This window comes from Hylobates moloch, unplaced genomic scaffold (assembly GCF_009828535.3).
Source record: "Hylobates moloch isolate HMO894 unplaced genomic scaffold, HMol_V3 SCAFFOLD_13, whole genome shotgun sequence".
In the NCBI taxonomy this organism is placed as follows: domain Eukaryota; kingdom Metazoa; phylum Chordata; class Mammalia; order Primates; family Hylobatidae; genus Hylobates; species Hylobates moloch.
In genome coordinates, this window is record NW_026652288.1 from 95,697,567 (window position 1) to 95,717,081 (window position 19,515).

Below are 19,515 nucleotides of genomic sequence, written 5' to 3' on the forward strand. Positions count from 1 at the left end.
AAGCATATGGCACATGTGCATGAGTACGTATAAGGATACTTGTGTGAGGCTGGGCGCAGTGGCTCAAGTCTGTAATCCCAGCACTTTGGGAGCCTGAGGTGGGTGGATCACTTGAGGTCAGGAGTTCGAGACCAGCCTGGCCAACATGGTGAAACATTGTCTCTACTAAAAATATAAAAATCAGCCGGGTGTGGTAGTGGGTGCCTGTAATCCCAGCTACTTGGGAGGCTGAGACGGAAGAATCGCTTGAACCCAGGAGGTGGAGGTTGCAGTGAGCTGAGATCACGCCACTGCACTCCAGGCTGAGCAACAGAGCGAGACTCCATGGAAAAAAAAACAACAAAAAAACAGATACTTGTGTGAAAAGAGGGCCTTAAAAGTCTGAGGAACGGGTTGAGAGGAGACTTTTTAAAAAAGTGGTTTGTGTGTATCTGGGAGTGCAAAAGGCTGTTAGAGGAGATCACCTGAACTGTAAGTCTGTGACTCTACTATCAGGGGCTGGAAGTACATGTGTTCCTAGTGTGCAGTGCGTATAGTCTGTGTGTGTGAGAGCGAGAAGATGCTGTGGCAGGATGCACTTCCTAAAAGGTTCGTTCAGCTGCTATCAGATCCCACAGATCGCTCTTTCTGAAGCTATAGTGTTCAGTTTCTGACCTCTAAAAAGACCTCCTTCTTCTTGGTTGACCTCTCAGGCTGTGGGGTCAGGACAAAGAGTAGGAATGAAAATGACAAGTGCTGAAAATGATGAGTACTGGGCTTTAAATGAATGTCTTCAGTGAACACTCGAACCTCTCTTTTAAAGACAATTCTTGCTTGTAATCCCAGCACTTTGGGAGGCTGAGGAGGACGGGTCACTTGAGGTGAGGAGTTTGAGACCAGCCTGGCCAACATAGTGAAACCCCATCTCTACTAAAAATACAAAAGTTAGCCAGGCATGATGGCGCACGCCTGTAGTCCCAGCTACTCAGGAGGCTGAGGCAGGAGAATCGCTTGAACCTGGGAGGAGGAGGTTGCAGTGAGAGAAGATCATGCCACTGCACCCTGGCCTGGGTGACAGAGTGAGATTCCATCTCAAAAATAAATAAATAAATAAATAAAAAGACAATTCTGTGGGCTAAATAAAAGTCAACACCTTCAGGTTCAAAGACAAAGTCCAAATCATCCATCCTCCTCCCCACCTACCTAGGGTTGAGGTGGGAGCAGTGTCTGAAATAGTGGTCATCTTGAAAATAGTACAACAAAGAAAAAGAAAGAAAGAATGAAAATTAACTAATGAGAAGAAACAGACAAAGAAGGAAGGAGGGAGAAAGGGGTAGCTGTATGTCAGTCACAACTCAGTTCTGGCGAATTTCCTCCTACAAGGAAGAAGGGCTTGCTTTCGCTTGCAAATGACCTGGTTTCCTCTTTCCTTTCATTTTTGAACCTAACTTGGTGACTTCACAGAGTGCCCAGGCTGAGGCTGGGACTTAGTGGGTTCTGGGTCTCCAGCCTTTGCAGGTACCTCTCTGCTGCTGCCCTCTGCTGTCGGGGGAGGCAAAGGAGATGCCCTTCTGGTCCTCCTGGTCCAAGCCTCGGAGCTGCCACCTCCTCCCATTTGAGACCAACAGAAGCTAGGGTCTCTTCCGGCCTCCCTGCTCTTCCCCAAAAGAATCATGAGGGGCTGGGGTTGGAGGCGCTGTACTAGGAAGCAGCAGAGACTCAGGACGGGGGTTCCAGTTAGACAAGGGCAGACGCCCTCCCACCTCCTCCCCCGCAAAAGCAGGCCCTTCATACCCACCTCCTGCCCCCCAGCCCCGCCCTCTGCACAGATCCTTTGGGAGAGGACAGGCAGTTAGCCTGCGCCAAGTTTCTGACATTTTTTTTTTTTTTCTTGGAAATGGAAACCCTCCTTCCGGCAATGTGGCAGGAAGGCCAAGTCCCTGGCGGCCCTGGCTGGGAACATTTCCAGAGAGCAGGTGAAAGGCCTCTGTTCCGCCAGGGCCACACTGGGTGGGTGGCAGTGCAGCCGGGCCTGCAGCTTACCTGCTGTTGAATTTTTCAGGATGTTTCTCTCTCATCACATGGAATCTGTGTGCAATGGAAGCGTCCTGAAAGTGAAAGAGACAAAGCAGATCGTTGGTGAGTGGTCATGACAGTGCAGTGTGGAGGGAAGGGACGCACGCATGCCCTAGCTGAGTCATGCCAGCCCTGGGACTCTATCTATCGCATGGTGGGGTTCCAGGTCACATCCGTGGAGCCAACAGAGGCTCAACACCGCCTCCAAGGGGATGAGCTAGCACCACCAATACTCTTACAGCGTATGCCAGTTGACTCTGGAGTCCTTGCTGTTTCACTCTAGCCCGGGCCCGCCGAGAACAGATAGTTCAGGGGTGAGTGAAGGGGAAAGCCTTTGCCCTTTGGGGAGACTGAGAGTCTGTGAGCAGTTAGAGATCAGAAGCCTGTGTTTGGGGCTGAGCACGAGTCTGTGGAAATGACTTTCCATATTAGTTCTTTTTAAAATAGTTTTTATTTTGGAATATTTTGACTCACAATAAGTTACAAAAATAGCATAGAGTTCCTAGGTCCCTTTCACTCAGCTTCCCTCAGTGATAACATTTTATATAACTATAGGATATTGTCAAAACCAGAAACCTGACATTGGTAGATGCTATTAGATATTAAGTCTTAACCGTCCACACCAATAGAAATAATTAGTGGCATTGGATAACATGCTTAGTAGATAATAAAACAAAATTAAACTCTGGCTTCTGCTTCTTGATCACTTCACTCGAAGGACTCTCTCCAAGGCCAATAAGAGTCATTACTACATCATGTGGACACTGCCTTCCTATTAGCACATCCCTTTGCCACACTAGTGGCGCCCTGTACTCCAGCACGCACAGTTAGGATGGCTGTCATGCTCTGTGCTCCTGGGCTCTCCATCCCCTGACCACAACTCCCTAACCCTGGGTTCTACCTGCGGCCCCTACTCCACAGCGTGGCCATCTCGTGAGTTCTCGTGGCTGTTACCAGCATCTGAATGATGATAGCTCCAAAGTATCAATCTCTAGAGCCAACCCTAAGCCTCAAACCTGAAACGGAACTCGTCTTTCCTCCTCAAACTCGGTCTTCCACCCACGACAATGGTCTCATTTTCCAGCAGAAGAATGTGTAGTGCCCCTTCACTGCTCAGGCCCCATGCTGGTACTTTGGGTGCAGGTGCTGGGCTTCAGAAATAAACAGGCTAATTGAGCCGGAGATGGGGGGTGACACAGAAACCAGGGAGCTGACTAGCTTTGTTTTGCAATGAAAAATATAGAAATCCATTTACTGGAATATATAGCTACAAGACACCTGAAATTCCATGCAGTGAATTTTCATCAAATACATATTAATTCTATTTCTTATATGAAAATTTTGGTGTGGTTTTTACAGAAAATTTTTTTTTTGAGATGGAGTTTTGCTCTTGTCTCCCAGGCTGGAGTGCAGTGGCATGATCTCGTCTCACTGCAATCTCTGCCTCTCAGGTTCAGGCAATTCTTCTGGCTCGGCCTCCTGAGTAGCTGGGATTGCAGGTGTCCACCATCACATCCGGCTAATTTTTGTATTTTTAGTAGAGACAGAGCTTCGCCATGTTGGCCAGGCTGGTCTTGAACCTCAGGTGATCTGCCCGCCTTGGCCTCCTAAAGTACTGGGACTACAAATGTGAGCCACTGCACCTGGCCTCTGTGTGTGTTTTTAAGCATCAAGAGGTATAGTTCTATGAAGAAGCTTTTTGAGCATGAACTCTGTGTGGTGAGGTGCACCTGGCACAGGAGTCCAACAGCCCACATCTGAAAGGTGGCAGGGCAAGAGGAGAAGATGGGCTTATTTTGTGATTGGCAAACATTCTTTGCTAAAATGATGTTTTGAGAGTTTAAAATTTAAACTTTAGCTATTGATTATTTTTTTTTTTTTTGAGATAGAGTTTCACTCTGTTGCCCAAGCTGGAGTGCAGTGGCACAATCTTGGCTCACTGCAAACCTCACCTCCCAGGTTCCAGAGATTCTTCCGCTTCAGCCTCATGAGTAGCTGGGATTACAGGTGTCCGCCACCACATCTGGCTAATTTTTTGTGTTTTTAGTAGAGACAGTTTCACCATGTTGGCCAGGCTGGTCTCAAACTCCTGGCCTCAGGTGATCTGTCCACCTTGGCCTCCCAAAGGGCTGAGATTACAGGCATGAGCCACTGTGCCTGGCCAATTTAGTTTTTAGTTTAAGATATATTAAGGGTTTAAGGTCTTGGAGAGGCACCCCCATGGGTGCATGGGTGAGATGTGTGGACCCCAAGGAGGCCTCTGTCCCTGAGGCCTGTCCAGCCTGCACCACTTCCCTGGGCAGCAGCACTTCATGCTCCCAGACTATGCCCACCTCCCACTCTCTGAGCAAATTTCAGTGAACACCCTCAATAAGATTCATATGACATTTGTCAAATGCTTCTCTAAAATTCAAGAAAATATTCCATCTACTTCTGTTCCTTTGAAGCACTAATTTTCTTCTGTCAGGAAGAAAAAAGTGGGGGGGAGAAAAAAGCAATCACATGTTGCCTGGCACAATTTGTACTTCACTATCCCCTACCCCCAATACTGCTGACTGACTCCCAGCTTTTTTATTCTCTGGGATACGTGTACAGGCCCCCTCCTTCCATGCAGTTCTGGTTGTCCTTGGTTTTTCCATAACTAGGTTTTGCAAAGATGCTTTTTACAAAGACCAGCCTTTAAAACATTATTAGTGAAGCACGTGGTGCCTAATTTGACAATGTAATACCTTGGCAAATACACAAAGTAGCAAGAGAGAGTAGAGCACCTCCTTTTCTAAGTCTTAAAAAGGCAATGAGGGTAAAGACTCTGACCACGTTTCTCTACCTGGGGATTAAAAAGAGAGTCGAGATTCACTTTCACTCTCTGGAGCTTCTATGTCAGGCAATGACCTGAGCATATTTACAATCTGTAGTGACTTCATTTAAATTTGGGAAACCAGGGCTACGATGGTTCAAACCCTTTCTTGGTTATTAAGGCATAAACTCTTTCTTGATGGTAATTAAGGCAAAGCGAGACTTCTGTTCCGAAGACAGGAGATGGGAATTACAAATCCATGGACGTGATGATAGTATTTCTCATAGCCTTACTCTCTGAAGTCTTTTCTTTCAGGTGTGGGGTGAAGAGGAGATGGTGGAAGGTATGGACATAGGGCCTCTTTCCTGAACTACAACTCCAAGCACATGGGTGGACAAAGAAATTTGGGCCCCTTCCAAGTACATGCATCAGTCATTTGGACTCTGAGATATTGGAATGTCTAGGCCAGTGCTATCCAATAGAAATATAGAGTAAGCTACACATGTAAATGTAACTTAATCTAGTAGGCACATAAAAAAGTAAAAAAAAAAAAAAAGATGAAGTTAATTTTAAAAAAATTTTTAAATTTTTTTATTTTTTTGAGATGGAGTCTCACTCCGTTGCCCAGGCTGGAGTGCAGTGGCATGATCTCAGCTCACCGCAAGCTCTGCCTCCTGGGTTCAAGTGATTCTCCTGCCTCAGCCTCCCGAGTAGCTGGGATTACTGGTACCTGCCACCACGCCCGGCTAATTTGTGTACTTTTAGTAGAGACGGGGTTTCATCATGTTGGCCAGGCTGGTCTCAAACTGCTGACCTCAGGTGATCCACCCACCTCAGCCTCCCAAAGTGCTGGGATTACAGGTGTGAGCCACCACGGCCGGCCTGAAATTAATTTTAATAATATATTTTCATTTACCCAATAAGCCTTGAATATTATCATCACATGGAATTAATAGAACAATTATTGAGACATTAAATTTTTTTATATCACATTTTTGAAATGTATCGTATATTTTATACTTACACCTCACTTGACATTTTAATTAAGACAAGCCCCATTTCAAGCACATCATACCACATGTGGCTGATGGCTATTACATTGGATAATGCAGGTCTAAGTCACTTTGGCAATTTATGGAGATAAAAAGATAGAAAGGAGACCATAAGACAGATTATTTGAAATTTGGGTTGTTCTGAAAATTATGGGAGATTGGGGAACGGAAAAGGGTGTAGACTCTTGTCCATGTCCCTCTGGGGAGTCCCACTGTATTAGTATCTTCATGGCTCCCACAGGTGACAAATAACTTGGTGCCAGCAGAATCCAAGAATCTGCAGGAAAAATTATGTCTTGTTGAGCAATTCCCTATGTGTAGGACGCTTATCATGGTGGGAAGCTTGTCTGGTGATATCTAGGAACGATCTGCAAGGTGGAAAACGGTGCCTGGGTCAGTGCGACCACTGTGGCCTCTCCTTGGCCCCTGGGCTCCCCTAGCATCAGAAATAGATTTCACTGAATCAAGGGATTAGCTGTTCACTCGTCCTGTTAAGGCTCATGAAAGCAGAGCTTGTGAGGAGTTCAGAGTTACACATACCTTGGGAATTATTTTGTAGTCCCAAACTTCCTGTCACTGATACCTGGCCATCCTGACATTTTCTGCTAATCTAAAAATAAAGAACAGGGAGGAGCAGGCCAGCGAAGTCAGAGGAAGTGGCATCCTGAATGACTGTGTTTAAAATCTCCTGCCAGTAGATATTATCAGTTAGAAGGACTGATAAGGCCAATGATCTTTCTTCGCTTCTCACTGGTGAGAAACTGATGTGTGGATGGGGCTGTCATAGCAATGAGGGCACAGTCACTCCCTGGAGAGGCCAGGAGACCCTGCCTTATTTATTCCCTCAGCTATTAAATGGGTTCTGTTGGCATCAAGGGGTCTCAGTAAACTCATCAGAGAAAATTCTACCCATAGCACCCAAGGGCACTGCCTCAGAGGTCATTGTCATCATCTTTATAAATACAAAGCAACAGACGTTTGATATCATAAGATATTCTAGGTCCTTCAAAACAGGCAAAGACCTTGGCAGGGCTCTCTTTGCCAGCGGAGTCCGCCTCTATTTGATCATAAGGAAGTAAAACTTCCTTGGTTTACATACCTACTTCTCTTACAAAGTTTGGGAAGTCAAATAGGGAGCCAGACCTTCTGCAAATGTCAGCCCTGGACTCTGTTAGGGTTGCGTGTTGGTTACTTGTTTTCTCAAGAATTTCTCTTTTCAACTTTTAAAGAGCGAGCATACAAACCCTGCAAACACTTTATTGAGAGAAAGCCAAGGGCACACCAATGAGATGAGAACAGCCCTGGTTTCTCATTCTTCTGCAATATAATATTAAACATGGATAAGATAAAGGTGTATGAAAAAAATCACGAGAAAGATATTGTGAAGTTGTTCATAATTGGAAAGATGAATAGATTGGATTATTATAAGTCAGCCCAAGGTTGGTAAATTATCTTGACCACTGAGAGTGATGGAGAATCTGTTTATATGTGTTTCCTCAGGGACAATTAATTAGCCAGCCAGCGGGCCTTCCTTCTTTCCTTTCTTCCTTCTTTCCTTCCTTCCTTCCTTCCTTCCTTCCTTCCTTCCTTCCTTCCTTCCTTCCTTTCCTCCCTCCCTCCCTCCCTTCTTCCCTTCCTCCCTCCCTCCCTTCCTTCCTCCCTTCCTCCCTCCCTCCCTTCCTTCCTTCCTTCCTTCTTCCTTTTTTTCCTACTTTTTTGCTAGAATAAATTAAAACCATGATTACTGAATAGTCTTGGCTCTTGGGTTTAGGGCCTGGCTATTTAGTTGAGGGAAGGCTGTCCATTCCTCTTCATGTGTTCATCCATTTGGTCAGCAGATACTAAGGAGGACCATATTATACAGGGTACTGTGTTGAGACAGGGAGGTGTGGGGAACCATGTTTCTGTCAGCCAGAGCCGGGTGTGTTAGAAAGGGAAGAGGTGGGGCTGAAGCTTCTGCAGGCAGCTGCGCTGTAACCTGCTGTCTAGAAGCTCCCAGGCAGCTCTGCCAGTCTTGCTCCTCAGCTCTGGCTTCCAGCCCGTTGCTTAGAGGGCCAGTTCTCCCCTCCTTCCTTGCTTCCCTCTCCATTTATTTCAGTTCTGGCTTCCATGCCAGCAAAGAGCCGCTTCCTTTGACCATTCTTCTCTGCTCTAGTAGGTTGTCTTCACTCCCTGAGAACTTGGTCAGGACCATCTGCATCAGAATGATCTCAGGGGCTTGTTAAAAATGCCAGTTCCCGGACCTCGCCCAGACCTACTGAGTTGGAATAGGAATCAGCATCTGTTGTGGGGGTGGAATTTACATTTCTGATAAGAGGTGGTGGCGAGCCACCACAACTAAATTTTGAGATTCCCCTCTCTCAAACTGTGTTACATTTGGCAACATGAAGTTGGAGGGGGCTTCAAAGAGGCACAAAGCTCAGTGGTCCACAGCTCAGTTGGCTCTAGAGTTCAACTATTATGATTCCAAGCTCTGCCACTCACCAGCCTGAACTTGTTTCCGTACCTCTCTAAGCTATGGTTCCTTCTTAAAAAACACAAATGGATAATGCCTGCATCCACTGGCAGGGAAGCTATGTCTGGTGTGCAGTAGGTACTCAATAAATGTTAGCAAGTTATGCTCTGGTTACTATAGGAAAAAGACATATGAGTTTTTTTTAACTGTAATGATGGGAAGCCCACGCTCCAGAACCCCGGACCTGTCAGTCATGTCTAATTTGCAGGAGCTGAAGGCTGCACATGTTCCTGCTGGGGGAAGCGGAGCCTGAGCAGCCGGTCCAAAAAGGAGAGGGGCCTTTGAGCACTAAGAGGAGGGAGGGCATCTGCATGGGTCACTGGAGGGGGCACCTGGAAGAGGTCCAGGGAAAGATTCCCCTCAGCCGAGGCCGGGGATCCAGTGGGATGAATCAGATTGCAGAATAGGAACCCCTAAACTTGCTCCCAGTCCACCACCTCCACCCTCTCAGAACCTGATCATGGGCCCAGCAATGCTTCCCTCTTCTGCTTTAGTAACAGAAAAAGAGCACTGGATTAGGAGTCAGAAAATGAAGGCAAATCCCTTAATCTGAGTCTCTGTTTTCTCACTCATAAAATAGAGATAATAATGCCCTTCAGAATATATCTGTGAATATGGTAAATTTTAAATCCTTCTGTAAATATAAGGTATTATTATTTTTAATCCTTTCTTCTCCCATGGTTCTCTATTTAGCCTTCTTATTAAAAAGATAAAACCTAGGCTGGGCGTGGTAGCTCACGCCCGTAATCCCAGAACTTTGGGAGGCTGAGGCAGGTGGATCGTTTGAGATCAGGAGTTTGAGACCAGCCTGGCCAATGTGGTGAAACCCCGTCTCTAGTAAAAATACAAAAATTAGCTGGATGTGGTGATGCACACTTGTAACCCCAACTCCTGAGGCAGGAGAATCGCTTGAACCTGGGAGGCGGAGGTTGCAGTGAGCTGAGATCGTAACATTGCACTCCAGCCTGGGCGACAGAGCGAAACTCTTGTCTCAAAACAAAACAAAACAAAAAACAAAACAAAACACCCTTTACTTAAACTTGCTATCCCCTCAAGCCACCTATCATTTCTCCTTCTCTTTCCTTTTAAAAAAAATTAAAATACCAAAATTTAAAAAGAAACACAGCTGAGGATGGTTGAGGAGTGCAGGTATCACAGAGTCTGGGGCAGAGGATTAGTCTGGAGGGTTTCACACGCATGTGAAACTGGGCAGCACAACTCCAAAGACAGGGGAACAGAGGGGAGAGAACCTGGCTCCAGAGCAAGGCACTGCCATGCGAGTCAAGGGTCTCGAAGCCTCATCTGTAGAGTGAGATGAGTGGGATAATGACACCTGCAGGACTCCTGTGAGGACAGGAGTACAGCCTAGCACTGCGGAGAGCACACAGGTATTCAATAAATGCTAGTGTCTGTTCTCACTTATAAGTGAGAGCTGAACGATGAGAACACATGGACACAAGGGGGAAACCAACACACACTGGGGCCTGTGGGGAAGTGCGGGGAGGGAGAGCATCAGGAAGAAACAGCTAATGGATGCTGGGCTTAGTACCTAGGTGATGGGATGATGTGTGCAGCAAACCACCATGGCACATGCTTATCCACATAACAGACCTGCACATCCTGCACATGTACCCCTGAACTTAAAATAAAATTTAGGGAATAAATTTGATAAATATTTGTTGAAAAAAAGAACAAATAGTTCAATAATTCTGTCATTCTTTTTTTTTTTTTTTTTTTTTGAGACAGAGTCTCGCTCTGTTGTCCAGGTTGGAGTGCAGTGGCGTGATCTCAGCTCACTGCAAACTCCACCTCCCAGGTTCAAGCAATTCTCCTGCCTCAGCCTCCCGAGTAGCTCGGATTACAGGCGCCCACCACCATGCTTGGCTAATTTTTGTATTTTTAGTAGAGATGGGGTTTCACCATGTTGGCCAGGCTGGTCTTGAACTCCTGGCCTCAGGCAACCTGCCCGCCTCAGCCTCCCAAAGTGCTGGGATTACAGGCGTGAGCCACCGCACCTGACCAATTCTGTCATTCTTAAAAAAAGTAAATGCTAGTGTCTTTGTTGCACCCCCATCCCCTCCCAACCCCCAGCTTCATTTATAGAAATGATTGATCTGTCCCCTCCCATTCTGATCCTGTTCACGGCAGCCTGGGAAGCAGTGCCCACCCCAATCCTCTTTGGACCAGAAGCTGAGCTACACTAGATGTGCTGGGGCTAGTGGATGAAAAAGGAACAGAGTGCTGTCCTTGCACTGCAGGAGTGTGTGTGTGTGCATGGCGGTGGGGGGCACCAGATAAGTAAATTAAACCAATTCCTTCAATCTAATGCAGAGTGTGCATGAATGGGGTGAGCATAAGGGCTGTGGGAGCATCAGGGAGGCTCACGGCATTCAGCCTAAGGGGTCAGCTGGGAGGAGACGCCCCTAGAAGTTTATGAAGCACATGGAGTGAGTGTGGAATGGGGTTGAGAGAAGAGAAAATAGGAGAGAAGGAAATCTGGGTGCTAAGCCAGGCAAGGCAGCTTGGGACCACATGGTCCTCCTTTGAGGATCAGAATTCCCAGTTCCTGAAGCTCATGTGAGAGTTTCCTACCAACCTTGTCCCCTGGTTATTTCTTGGTGTTGCTTTTCTATGACCGCTACAAATTGCAGAAGGAATAAATATGTCTTTTGAAAAATTTTCAGTCTTTTCCTGTGTTGGTTAAAATGACAGAGGAAAGAATTTACTCCCTAAACAAGAGATGGGGAATAAAGCGGGGGTGCAGTCAGGGTGTCCACACTCAGGCCAAGTTTCAAAATGCTTGGACCCAAGTCAGGGCTGTGGGGGCAGGTAAGACAGGTAGACACTAGGGACCCAGAGGGGACAACAGAAGGCTAGAACCCTTCCTGGGCGCTTCTCTCCATGCGGAAAGGTGATCTTTGACCAACTCACCACACCAATGGAGAAATAGTTGTTCATGATGCTGTATGGGACCTGGTCCCCGTTTTCCACTTCCTCTCTGGGGATGACTTCCAGATGCCAGCGGTCCAGCATCACCAAGGGGCTCTGCTCAATGTCCTTCAGGATTTTTGTCAAGCTGCCCCCTTCATAACCTGTGGAGGACAGCACTGCATTTGCCACCGCAGCAGAAAGGCAGTGTTCTTGCTAATGCACAGGTAGTTGTGAGGGCAGGTAAGCCCAGGGCATCTGTGACTAGGGGACTCCCCACTGTGTCTGTGGGCTGGAGACACTTATGTTCCCTGAGCCACAGAGAAGGGGAGGATAACTGAAAGTAATCAGAGGCTGGGGACAGGGGAGGGAGTGGGTGCTGGCTAAAGGTCACAGGCCTATGTAGCTGAAGTGAAGCAAACCCTGGAGAAGCGATGGGCTGGATGGCTGGGACTCTGCATGGGAGAACAGCAGATCCTTCTGGGCTGTGTCATGTGGGAGACGGACAGTGTGGCAGGCAGAATTTTAAGATGGCCCCTAGGCCTAGGTCCTGCTTGCTCTGACACTGCCCACCAAGCATGGCTGATCATTGAACACTGACCGTTGCACTGCCTGGTCTTGACTCATTCTCTGAATTATCAGCCATCTGGAGTCCCCACCCCTTTTCTGGCCGGCAGCCTGATCTGTCTGCTCCATGTGTTGAGCTGAACTTCTCCACTTTCTGGCACATGCCCAACTCCATGGGGGCTACAGCAGTTTGCAAAGTTCTCTGCCCCTTGCCTTATAAACTGGTCACCACTCTGTGTTTCCTCTCAGGGATATTTCAAAATGAGGGCCCACAGCCATGGGGCTTAGGATAATCTGAATGCTTCTAGTGACCGTAAGTAACTGGAGATGTAGCATGTTGGTCCTCAGTTTTAGTCCTAATTCAGAAGATCAACCATTTGTGGGAGAGGGAATTTCACACAGAAAACATCTAAGTGAGCACCTTCTTGGATGGGACTCTGGGGATGGGACACATGAGTCTTTGTCTTTACGCTACAGTTGATTGCTTTCTACTGGGGAAAGCAGGCTCTAAGCTGATGGTTTCAGGATGATAGTAAACATGGGGGTGAGGGAGCAAAAAGCTCCCAGAGCCCAGAAGATGGGCTTCTATTCTAGATTCAGCATGGGATGGAGGGCAGAGAAAGGGTCATGGACTTGACATGACTGCAGAGTTGAGTATTACACTGTGGAATGTGATCCATAAAAGGATAAGTTCAGTTTAGCTCTGTAGAGCATCTCTGTAAACAGGAACACCTGTTCCCAGGGTAGCACCACTAGCATGCAGACTCACCTCCTCCCCAGCGGAGACAACGGGCAAGGTCATTTCCTGTTCCAAGAGGCAGGACAGCCACTGGTGGATGCTTTGCAAAGTTGGCCTTATCTGCAAGACACACAGAGGAACAGAACCATATGCCATGGGACTGTAGAATGTTTGAGTTGTCTTTTTATCCCTGATCTGATGCTTGAACCCCTCCATAGCATTCTTTGTTTGAATACCACCCTGATGGGAAACACACTACTTCCTAAAGCCATCTATCCCATCTGCAGCGTGTTAACCACCACTAATTGAGTTAAATCTGTCCAATTGTATTTTATATTGAGCTAAATCTGTATCCCTGCAACTTGCACATGTTTATTCAAATTTCATCCTAAATTGTCCTTTGGGGTGGCAGCATACACCCCAAAACATTAAGTTTCATGTTTTTAATCCTTAATGATAATCAGCACTTACTCCATTTATTCCTCAGCCTAAACTTGTAAGGTATTATCCTCCTTCAAGTAGCTGAAGAAACTGAGATTGACAGAGGGAAAGTAGTCTACAACCATTCTACCCTGAACACGCTCAATCTCATCTGATTGTAGGAGCCAGGCCTGGTCAATACTTGAATGGGAGAGAGGGAAAGTAATTCCAGAGCCAGGATCCAAACCCAGATCTCTATGGCTCCAAGTCCATTCCCCTCCTCTCTTCAGGGGCTAGGCAGGTATACAGATTAGTAAAACTGGTGGGGCTAGGACACTAGGGAATAGTGGGACATTGGACAAGCTGAAGATGCTCACCTTCAACTTTTCACCACTCAAATTTAAAAGTTTAAAAACTAACATTAGCTAAACGAACAAAACCTCCAGGTGTTATTTGGCCCCCACAACGAGTTTGTCACTTCGCCACCTCTCAGAATTGCAATGACACAGATTCCTAATCATTCCTCTTCTGATAGTTGTGAAGGACATCAGACAGAACCATCAGAGAAAGCACAACAGAACATGTTTTCATCTGGCCTCAGATCTACGGTGGCATATTGCCTAGGCTGGGAGAGCTGAAGAGGGCACAGGCATCCATCAGTCTTGGGGGTGGGTGGGTATTTCCATGAGACCTCAGCACGCATGGTGCCTCTGGATGTGAGCAATGTGATTGCGGCGGGGGGAGAGATGCAGGAATCAGCAGGGGAGGCTCAAGCTAGGGCTGCCCTGGCAAACCGGGAGCTCATAGGTCCTCCAGGTTGTCTGACCTATATCAGAAATGGCTGAGCACAGGCAAGACCCAGGATTGAGATGGCCACTGGAAGGCTGGAGATAGAGAGTGGAGCAATGCAATGGCTTCTCTCATTGTCCTCAGAACTTGTGATCAGAGCACTGTCTCCCTGCCTTTGCACAGTCGGCTCCCTTTGCCTAGAAGGCTCTTGTTTCCTGTGTCTGCCCCTTCTGTGTCCCCACCTCGGCAGGTCAACTGTCCTTATGGTGTTGAGGCTAGAAACCTGTATGCCACCCTAGGTTTTTCCTTTTCCCTCACACATTCATTCACATATCACATTCTGTGTGTTATCTCCTTAATAGATCTCCAAGCAATCTCTTCTCTCTATCCCCATGGTGATGCCTGAGTGCAGGTATGATTCCTTCCCACTGGTATCGCTGCAAAAGCCTCTTCTCGGCTCTCTCCACCTCCAGTTCCACCCTCCTAGTGTGTCACCCACGCTTTCACCAAGAAGGGCAGTCCACGAGCCACAGCCCCTCACACTGGCTCGCTGCTTTCACTTCTGGGACGGGGCTGTGTGGCTCCCCATGGCCCCATAGCCTGCCACAGTAGGCCCAGGAACCAGGCTCTGCCTTTCTCCCTAGCCTCATCCTTCTGCACATCCTGCCTCCCACACAACATGTCAACCATTCTCAAGTGTTTTCACTTCCTTAAAGCACAAAGCTCTCTGTGGCTCAGCTCAGAAGCTGCCTTTGGGAGGCCCTCCCTAGTTGCCCCAGCCTGGACCTGGTGCCTCGTCAGAATATTTCCTTAGAGCCAGAAATGATCTCATTGTACTCTCTTGTAATTATCTCCTTGTTTGTTCCCTGAATGTATTGTAACCTCCCTGAAGGGGACTGGGTCTCATTCTCACAGCATCTTCACACATATCGACTGAAGCCTGCTATATGCAGATGCAGTGTTAGGTGCTCCAGCTCTGAGAGTGGGCAAAAAAGCCATGGCTTGGGTTCTTATGGTGCTTACTTACTGTCCAGTGGGACAGACAGATAATAATGAGGAATCCATGGAGACAATGCATCATTTCACATTCACGTTGGAAAACAGAGGAGCACTGTCCTATAAGAAGGTGGCTGAGGCTGGTGGGTGTGTCAGGGGAGGCTCCCCTGAGGAAACCACATGTCAGCTGAGATCTGGAGTGGAAGCTGACTGAGCGAAGGCTGGGGCAGCACTGCAGACAGGGTGGCCAACTTGTGTGAAGGCCCTGAGGTGCAAGGGAGACTGGAATGCCCAGGGGTCTGAGAGATGGGCCGGGACCTGAGTCCAGATGGAGAGGGATGGAGGTAGAAATAAGGCTGGAAGGGTGTGCAGCAGCTGGACCACCCAGGGCCCTGTAGATTACTTCAAGAGGTTTGTCTTTATCCTAAGAATAATGGAAGCCACTAGTGTGCTTTATGCACACCACGCACCCAGTGACATGCAGGAAAGATCACCATGGGTGTAGCGAGAGAACAGATCAGAGAGGGGACCATGTGGGGGCGCTGGAGAGCACTGAACAAGTGCTGAAATGAGTGAATGGATGAGTATCTTACGCAGTTATCCCTTTTGCTTCTGCTTTTTACTCTTTGGGTCACTAACCTGTGAAAAAAACTAATGTTTCTTCCTCCTTCTGTGATCTTCCTTTTTTCTGTTTTGAGCAGCTTCTATCACCTGTGTCGTCTGTGGATGAACTGCATAAAGCTCTCCACCAAAGCCTACTTTCTCCCTCGTGGTGGAGAGGGAGCCGTGTGAGTAGTCCGGTACCGCAGCCATCCACCCTCTGCGGATCAGCTTTTCCTTCCTTCGCTCCCAGAGGACTCCTCCCTCCTCCCACAAACAACTCTAGAGCCCAAGGTGACAGGAGAGCGTGGGTGGCTGCTTGGCAGGGCTGTGTCCATGGCAACCAAAGCGACCGGGGGAGTGGCGGGTGGCAGGTGTACGGTCCTGCAGCTTTCTCACCCAGCTAGGTGGTCTACTTATAGCCCCCGGAGGCACAGCTCTCTCTGCCCTGGTCACGGTCTAGTCCTGGCTTATCCTTGACTTCCCTCTTCCTCTGATCTCCCACATCCAGTCTGTCAGCAAACAGTATTGCCTTCACCTTCTAAAGATATCCAAAAGCTGGCCACTTCTCACCACCCCTCTGTTTCTCCTGTGGTCCAAGCCCTGGACATCTCTCTCTTGGAGTGCTGCAGTGGCCTCCGAACTGATCTCCCCACTTCTGCCCTCTTTTCTTAATCTGTCATGTTCCTCCTTTGCTCAAAACCATCCAGTGTCTTCGGACCCTCCCAGTATAAAAGCCATATTCCATAGAATGTCCTATATGTCCTAGTCACCTGGCCCCTCATCACCTCTGCTTCATCCTCTGTAGCTTTTCTCGAATCCACTCTGCTTTAGCCATGCTGGCCTGCCTCCAGCAGCCTGGCCTGCTCCCACTGCAGGGCCTTCATCTTTGCTGTTCCTTCTGCCTGGACTGCCCTTCCTCAGGTATCCACTTGGCTCACCCCTCCTCCAGATCTCCATGCCAAAGTTGTCTTCTCTGTGAGGTGTTAGATTGCAGCCTTGAGCTCCCTGTGCCCCTTCCCTGCTGTATTTTAAACACCTCCTGACATACTGTGTCTCACTTATTTAAATGTTCATTGCCTGTCTCTTTCCTCTACACGGTGAGCTCCATGAAAGTGGAATTTTTGTCCGTTCATTCCCTGCTGTATCTCCAGTGCCTGGGGGAGAGCTTGACACATCGTGGAGCACAGGCAGCATTTGTGGGATGAAGAATGGAAAGACCAGGGCTCATTGCTCAGGGCCCAGTCTCTGACTTTGATGACTGTCCTCCCCAGTGCTCCCCCGGCTGCTTTCTTGTCCTTATATTACACTTTGCAGTGTTTGTCTGGGTTCTGTAGGGTTAGATCTTGACTCTGCTTCCATCCCAGAATTTCAGTCAGTTTCCATCACTTACTGGGGCTGATGTGTCCGAGGACCCACAGATCCAGGTAGAGCTAGGTAGAACTCAGGCTACCAGCCTTCCAGCCTGGGCCTTTTTATCTAGGTTACTGTAGTGGACACAGCTCAGTGTGGTCCTTCTTTGCTTGCACTGATCTGTACTTTGTAGATGCACTTTCTGGGCTCAGGATCCGGGTGTTCATTTGTCCCAGGCTACGATCTATGCTTAGTTCTCTGGCCTTTACCAACCCCAAAGGATCTGCCCAGAATTCCACTCCTGTCCTCCCACCCCCCAAATCTGGCCTGTCCTGCCACTGCCCAAACCCCAGCCATGACAGATCTGCTTTACAGGGAAGGCCTGAAACTAAACTGTTACCTCTGTATCGGAGGGAATCATTCCATTGTCTTATTTCTTTATTTTTTTTGTCCACCCAAAGCAAATATTTAGTCAAGTGTTGGTTCAGGGGAAGATATAAGGATGAACAGACATGGCTCCATGCCTCTTTCTTTTTTATTGCCTTCTGCTGATTGTAAATATGCTTACTACAGATAAACAGCAAAGGCCCTCTCAGCCCATGCTTACCAATGCAATCCAAAATCCAGCCAACCGTCCCATCTCCACCACAGGCCAAAACACGGAAGTCTGGAGTATCACGGAAAAAGTTCAACCTGGGAAGAAGAAAGGCCAAAATGGGCTTGTTACTAGGTTGCGGCTGACCGATTCACGTTGAGTCAGAGTCTGCCCTGTTCCCCAGGAGTATGTTAAGACCTCGATTCCTTTTGCGGTTGAAAGGGTCACTCCATGTTCTGAAACCAGAAGTTACTATGCAGTGCCTTGAATATGGAGCCAAGGCCAAGGGGGCCATCCTTGTGCAAGGAGAATCTGACTCAACATTCGGAAGTCTGACTCCACAAATGGAAAACGGTTTTCTAGAAATTCTGTACTAGTTACGCAGAGGAGTCCAGAGTTTTGGCGTCAATACAAATAGCCCCCAGTGTTTTCACTCCTCTTGGGCTCTCCTGCCTGCTCTGTCCTGACACCCGCCCTGGTAAGCGAGATGCACCGAATTTGCTGGATCTTCACTTCACTCTCCTGTAGGCCACAGTGAGTGGAGTGATGCTCTTCTCTTCTCAGGAGCCTTAACCCTGGAGAGCAGGGTGCTTACCCTGCGGTCCATCAACCTCCAAGTGTTCTGTGGATCAGATTCGGAGGCCATGAACTTGGAGGAGAAAATATTACATTCTTATTTTCTCTAAGCTCAAACTGAAATTAGTAGTCTTTCCTTCAATTCAGCATGTAGGCAACAACCCACAGAGGTCTGAACGGTACCCATGACTTTGTCAGCAGTCAAAATCGCAGCCATGTTAGTGTTTCATTACGGTTGTGGCAGATGCCTCATACCACCGCCATGCTCATCACTGCTTAGAATTTACGGTAGTTATTAGACCCACTTCTGGGTCTTCCTATTTAATGTATTGGTGAAGCTCATATATTCTCATATCACTAATTTTAGTGTTTTAATAACTATTTTTTGATATGGCTTCCCTGGTCACCTTTTATTATTTTATTTTATGCATTAAGAAATAGTCCAAGAGGGAGTTTATATGCTTCACCAGACTGCCAAGGGGGTTCCTGGCACAAAAAAGTTAAGAACCTCTGCTTTAGAATGAATGTGCCCTGCGGACACCTTGGGGGTGGAACTTGGGAAGCCAAAGGTCAATATTTCCAATCTGCCCAGGCTGGTGGTCTGAAAAGAGCCCTGGAGCTTTCAGAATCACTGATGCATGTGTAGGCAAATTAACACATTCCTTCTCTTCCACTTCTCTTGCAGAACTCTGCTCTCCGACGACGGGAAGTGAATTCTGAACAGAGGCTCCCTCCAGCTAGGCAGCTTGTCTGATTACAGAGTGACATGCACATGAGAGACCCTCAGGGTGCATCAGCCCGGGAAGTAGCCACCTGGCTCGTCATCTCAGATGAAAACAATTTAGAATACATGAGGTTAAGCTGGAGGACTGTCTGCAAGTTTTGACAGTGGGCTGGTAAAGGTGTCTGTGGGGGGCTGCTCCGTCACAAGGCTGTGCTGTTCAGCAGTGACGGCAATCATGGTGACTGTGATGGCAACTGCAGTGGTATACAGAGGTGGGCTCTGTTCTGAAATTAGTTTTACAGGTAAATCATGGCAGGAGTACTGAATCTGCACTTACGTTTCTTTCTAACTGGGCCTTGTACTACCGCTGCCATAAATAATAGCTTTGGTGTCAGCCAGCCAAAGACAGGGTCAAATTCTCTTTTCAGAGTCCTTACTCCAACCTCTCTGAGGGGTCTTGCTGAACCCGGAGTAGAAATCCCGGTTTGGAGGTGGGGCCAAGTGGCTGTGTGCTGGGCAAGCCCGGCGCAGAGTATGCAGACAGCCCCGGGTCCGGGGCCGGCCAGCAGGGGGCTCTCGAGCACCGGCCCGGACTGGGAGGAAGCCCAGGCTTTCCCGGCTTAATAGCCCAGGTGCTGGAGGGGCCGCATCACAGGGACCAGGTGAGTCTGCAGCATCACAGGGACCAGGTGAGTCTGCAGCTCACCATTAGCTGCAGACACAGGGACCACGCCTCCCACCAGGCCTCTTTACAACCCCACGCTAACGAGCAGAGAATAGCCAATGAGTAAGTGGCAGAAGGAGCAAAA

At 48.0% G+C, this 19,515-nt stretch overlaps 1 protein-coding gene across 3 annotated transcripts in view; it reads right to left on the reverse strand.

Annotated features, from left to right (window-relative positions):
• Positions 1 to 19,515, reverse strand: part of DGKG (diacylglycerol kinase gamma) — a 214,559-nt gene that overhangs the window by 87,382 nt on the left and 107,662 nt on the right. For all 3 annotated transcript variants that reach the window (XM_032171841.2, XM_032171842.2, XM_032171843.2), the window contains 4 exons: positions 17,419 to 17,504; positions 12,684 to 12,773; positions 11,351 to 11,511; positions 2,023 to 2,087 (listed from right to left, as the gene is read on the reverse strand). In XM_032171841.2, the coding sequence (XP_032027732.1) occupies positions 2,023 to 2,087; positions 11,351 to 11,511; positions 12,684 to 12,773; positions 17,419 to 17,504 (402 nt within the window). The remainder of the gene's footprint in view (positions 1 to 2,022; positions 2,088 to 11,350; positions 11,512 to 12,683; positions 12,774 to 17,418; positions 17,505 to 19,515) is intronic.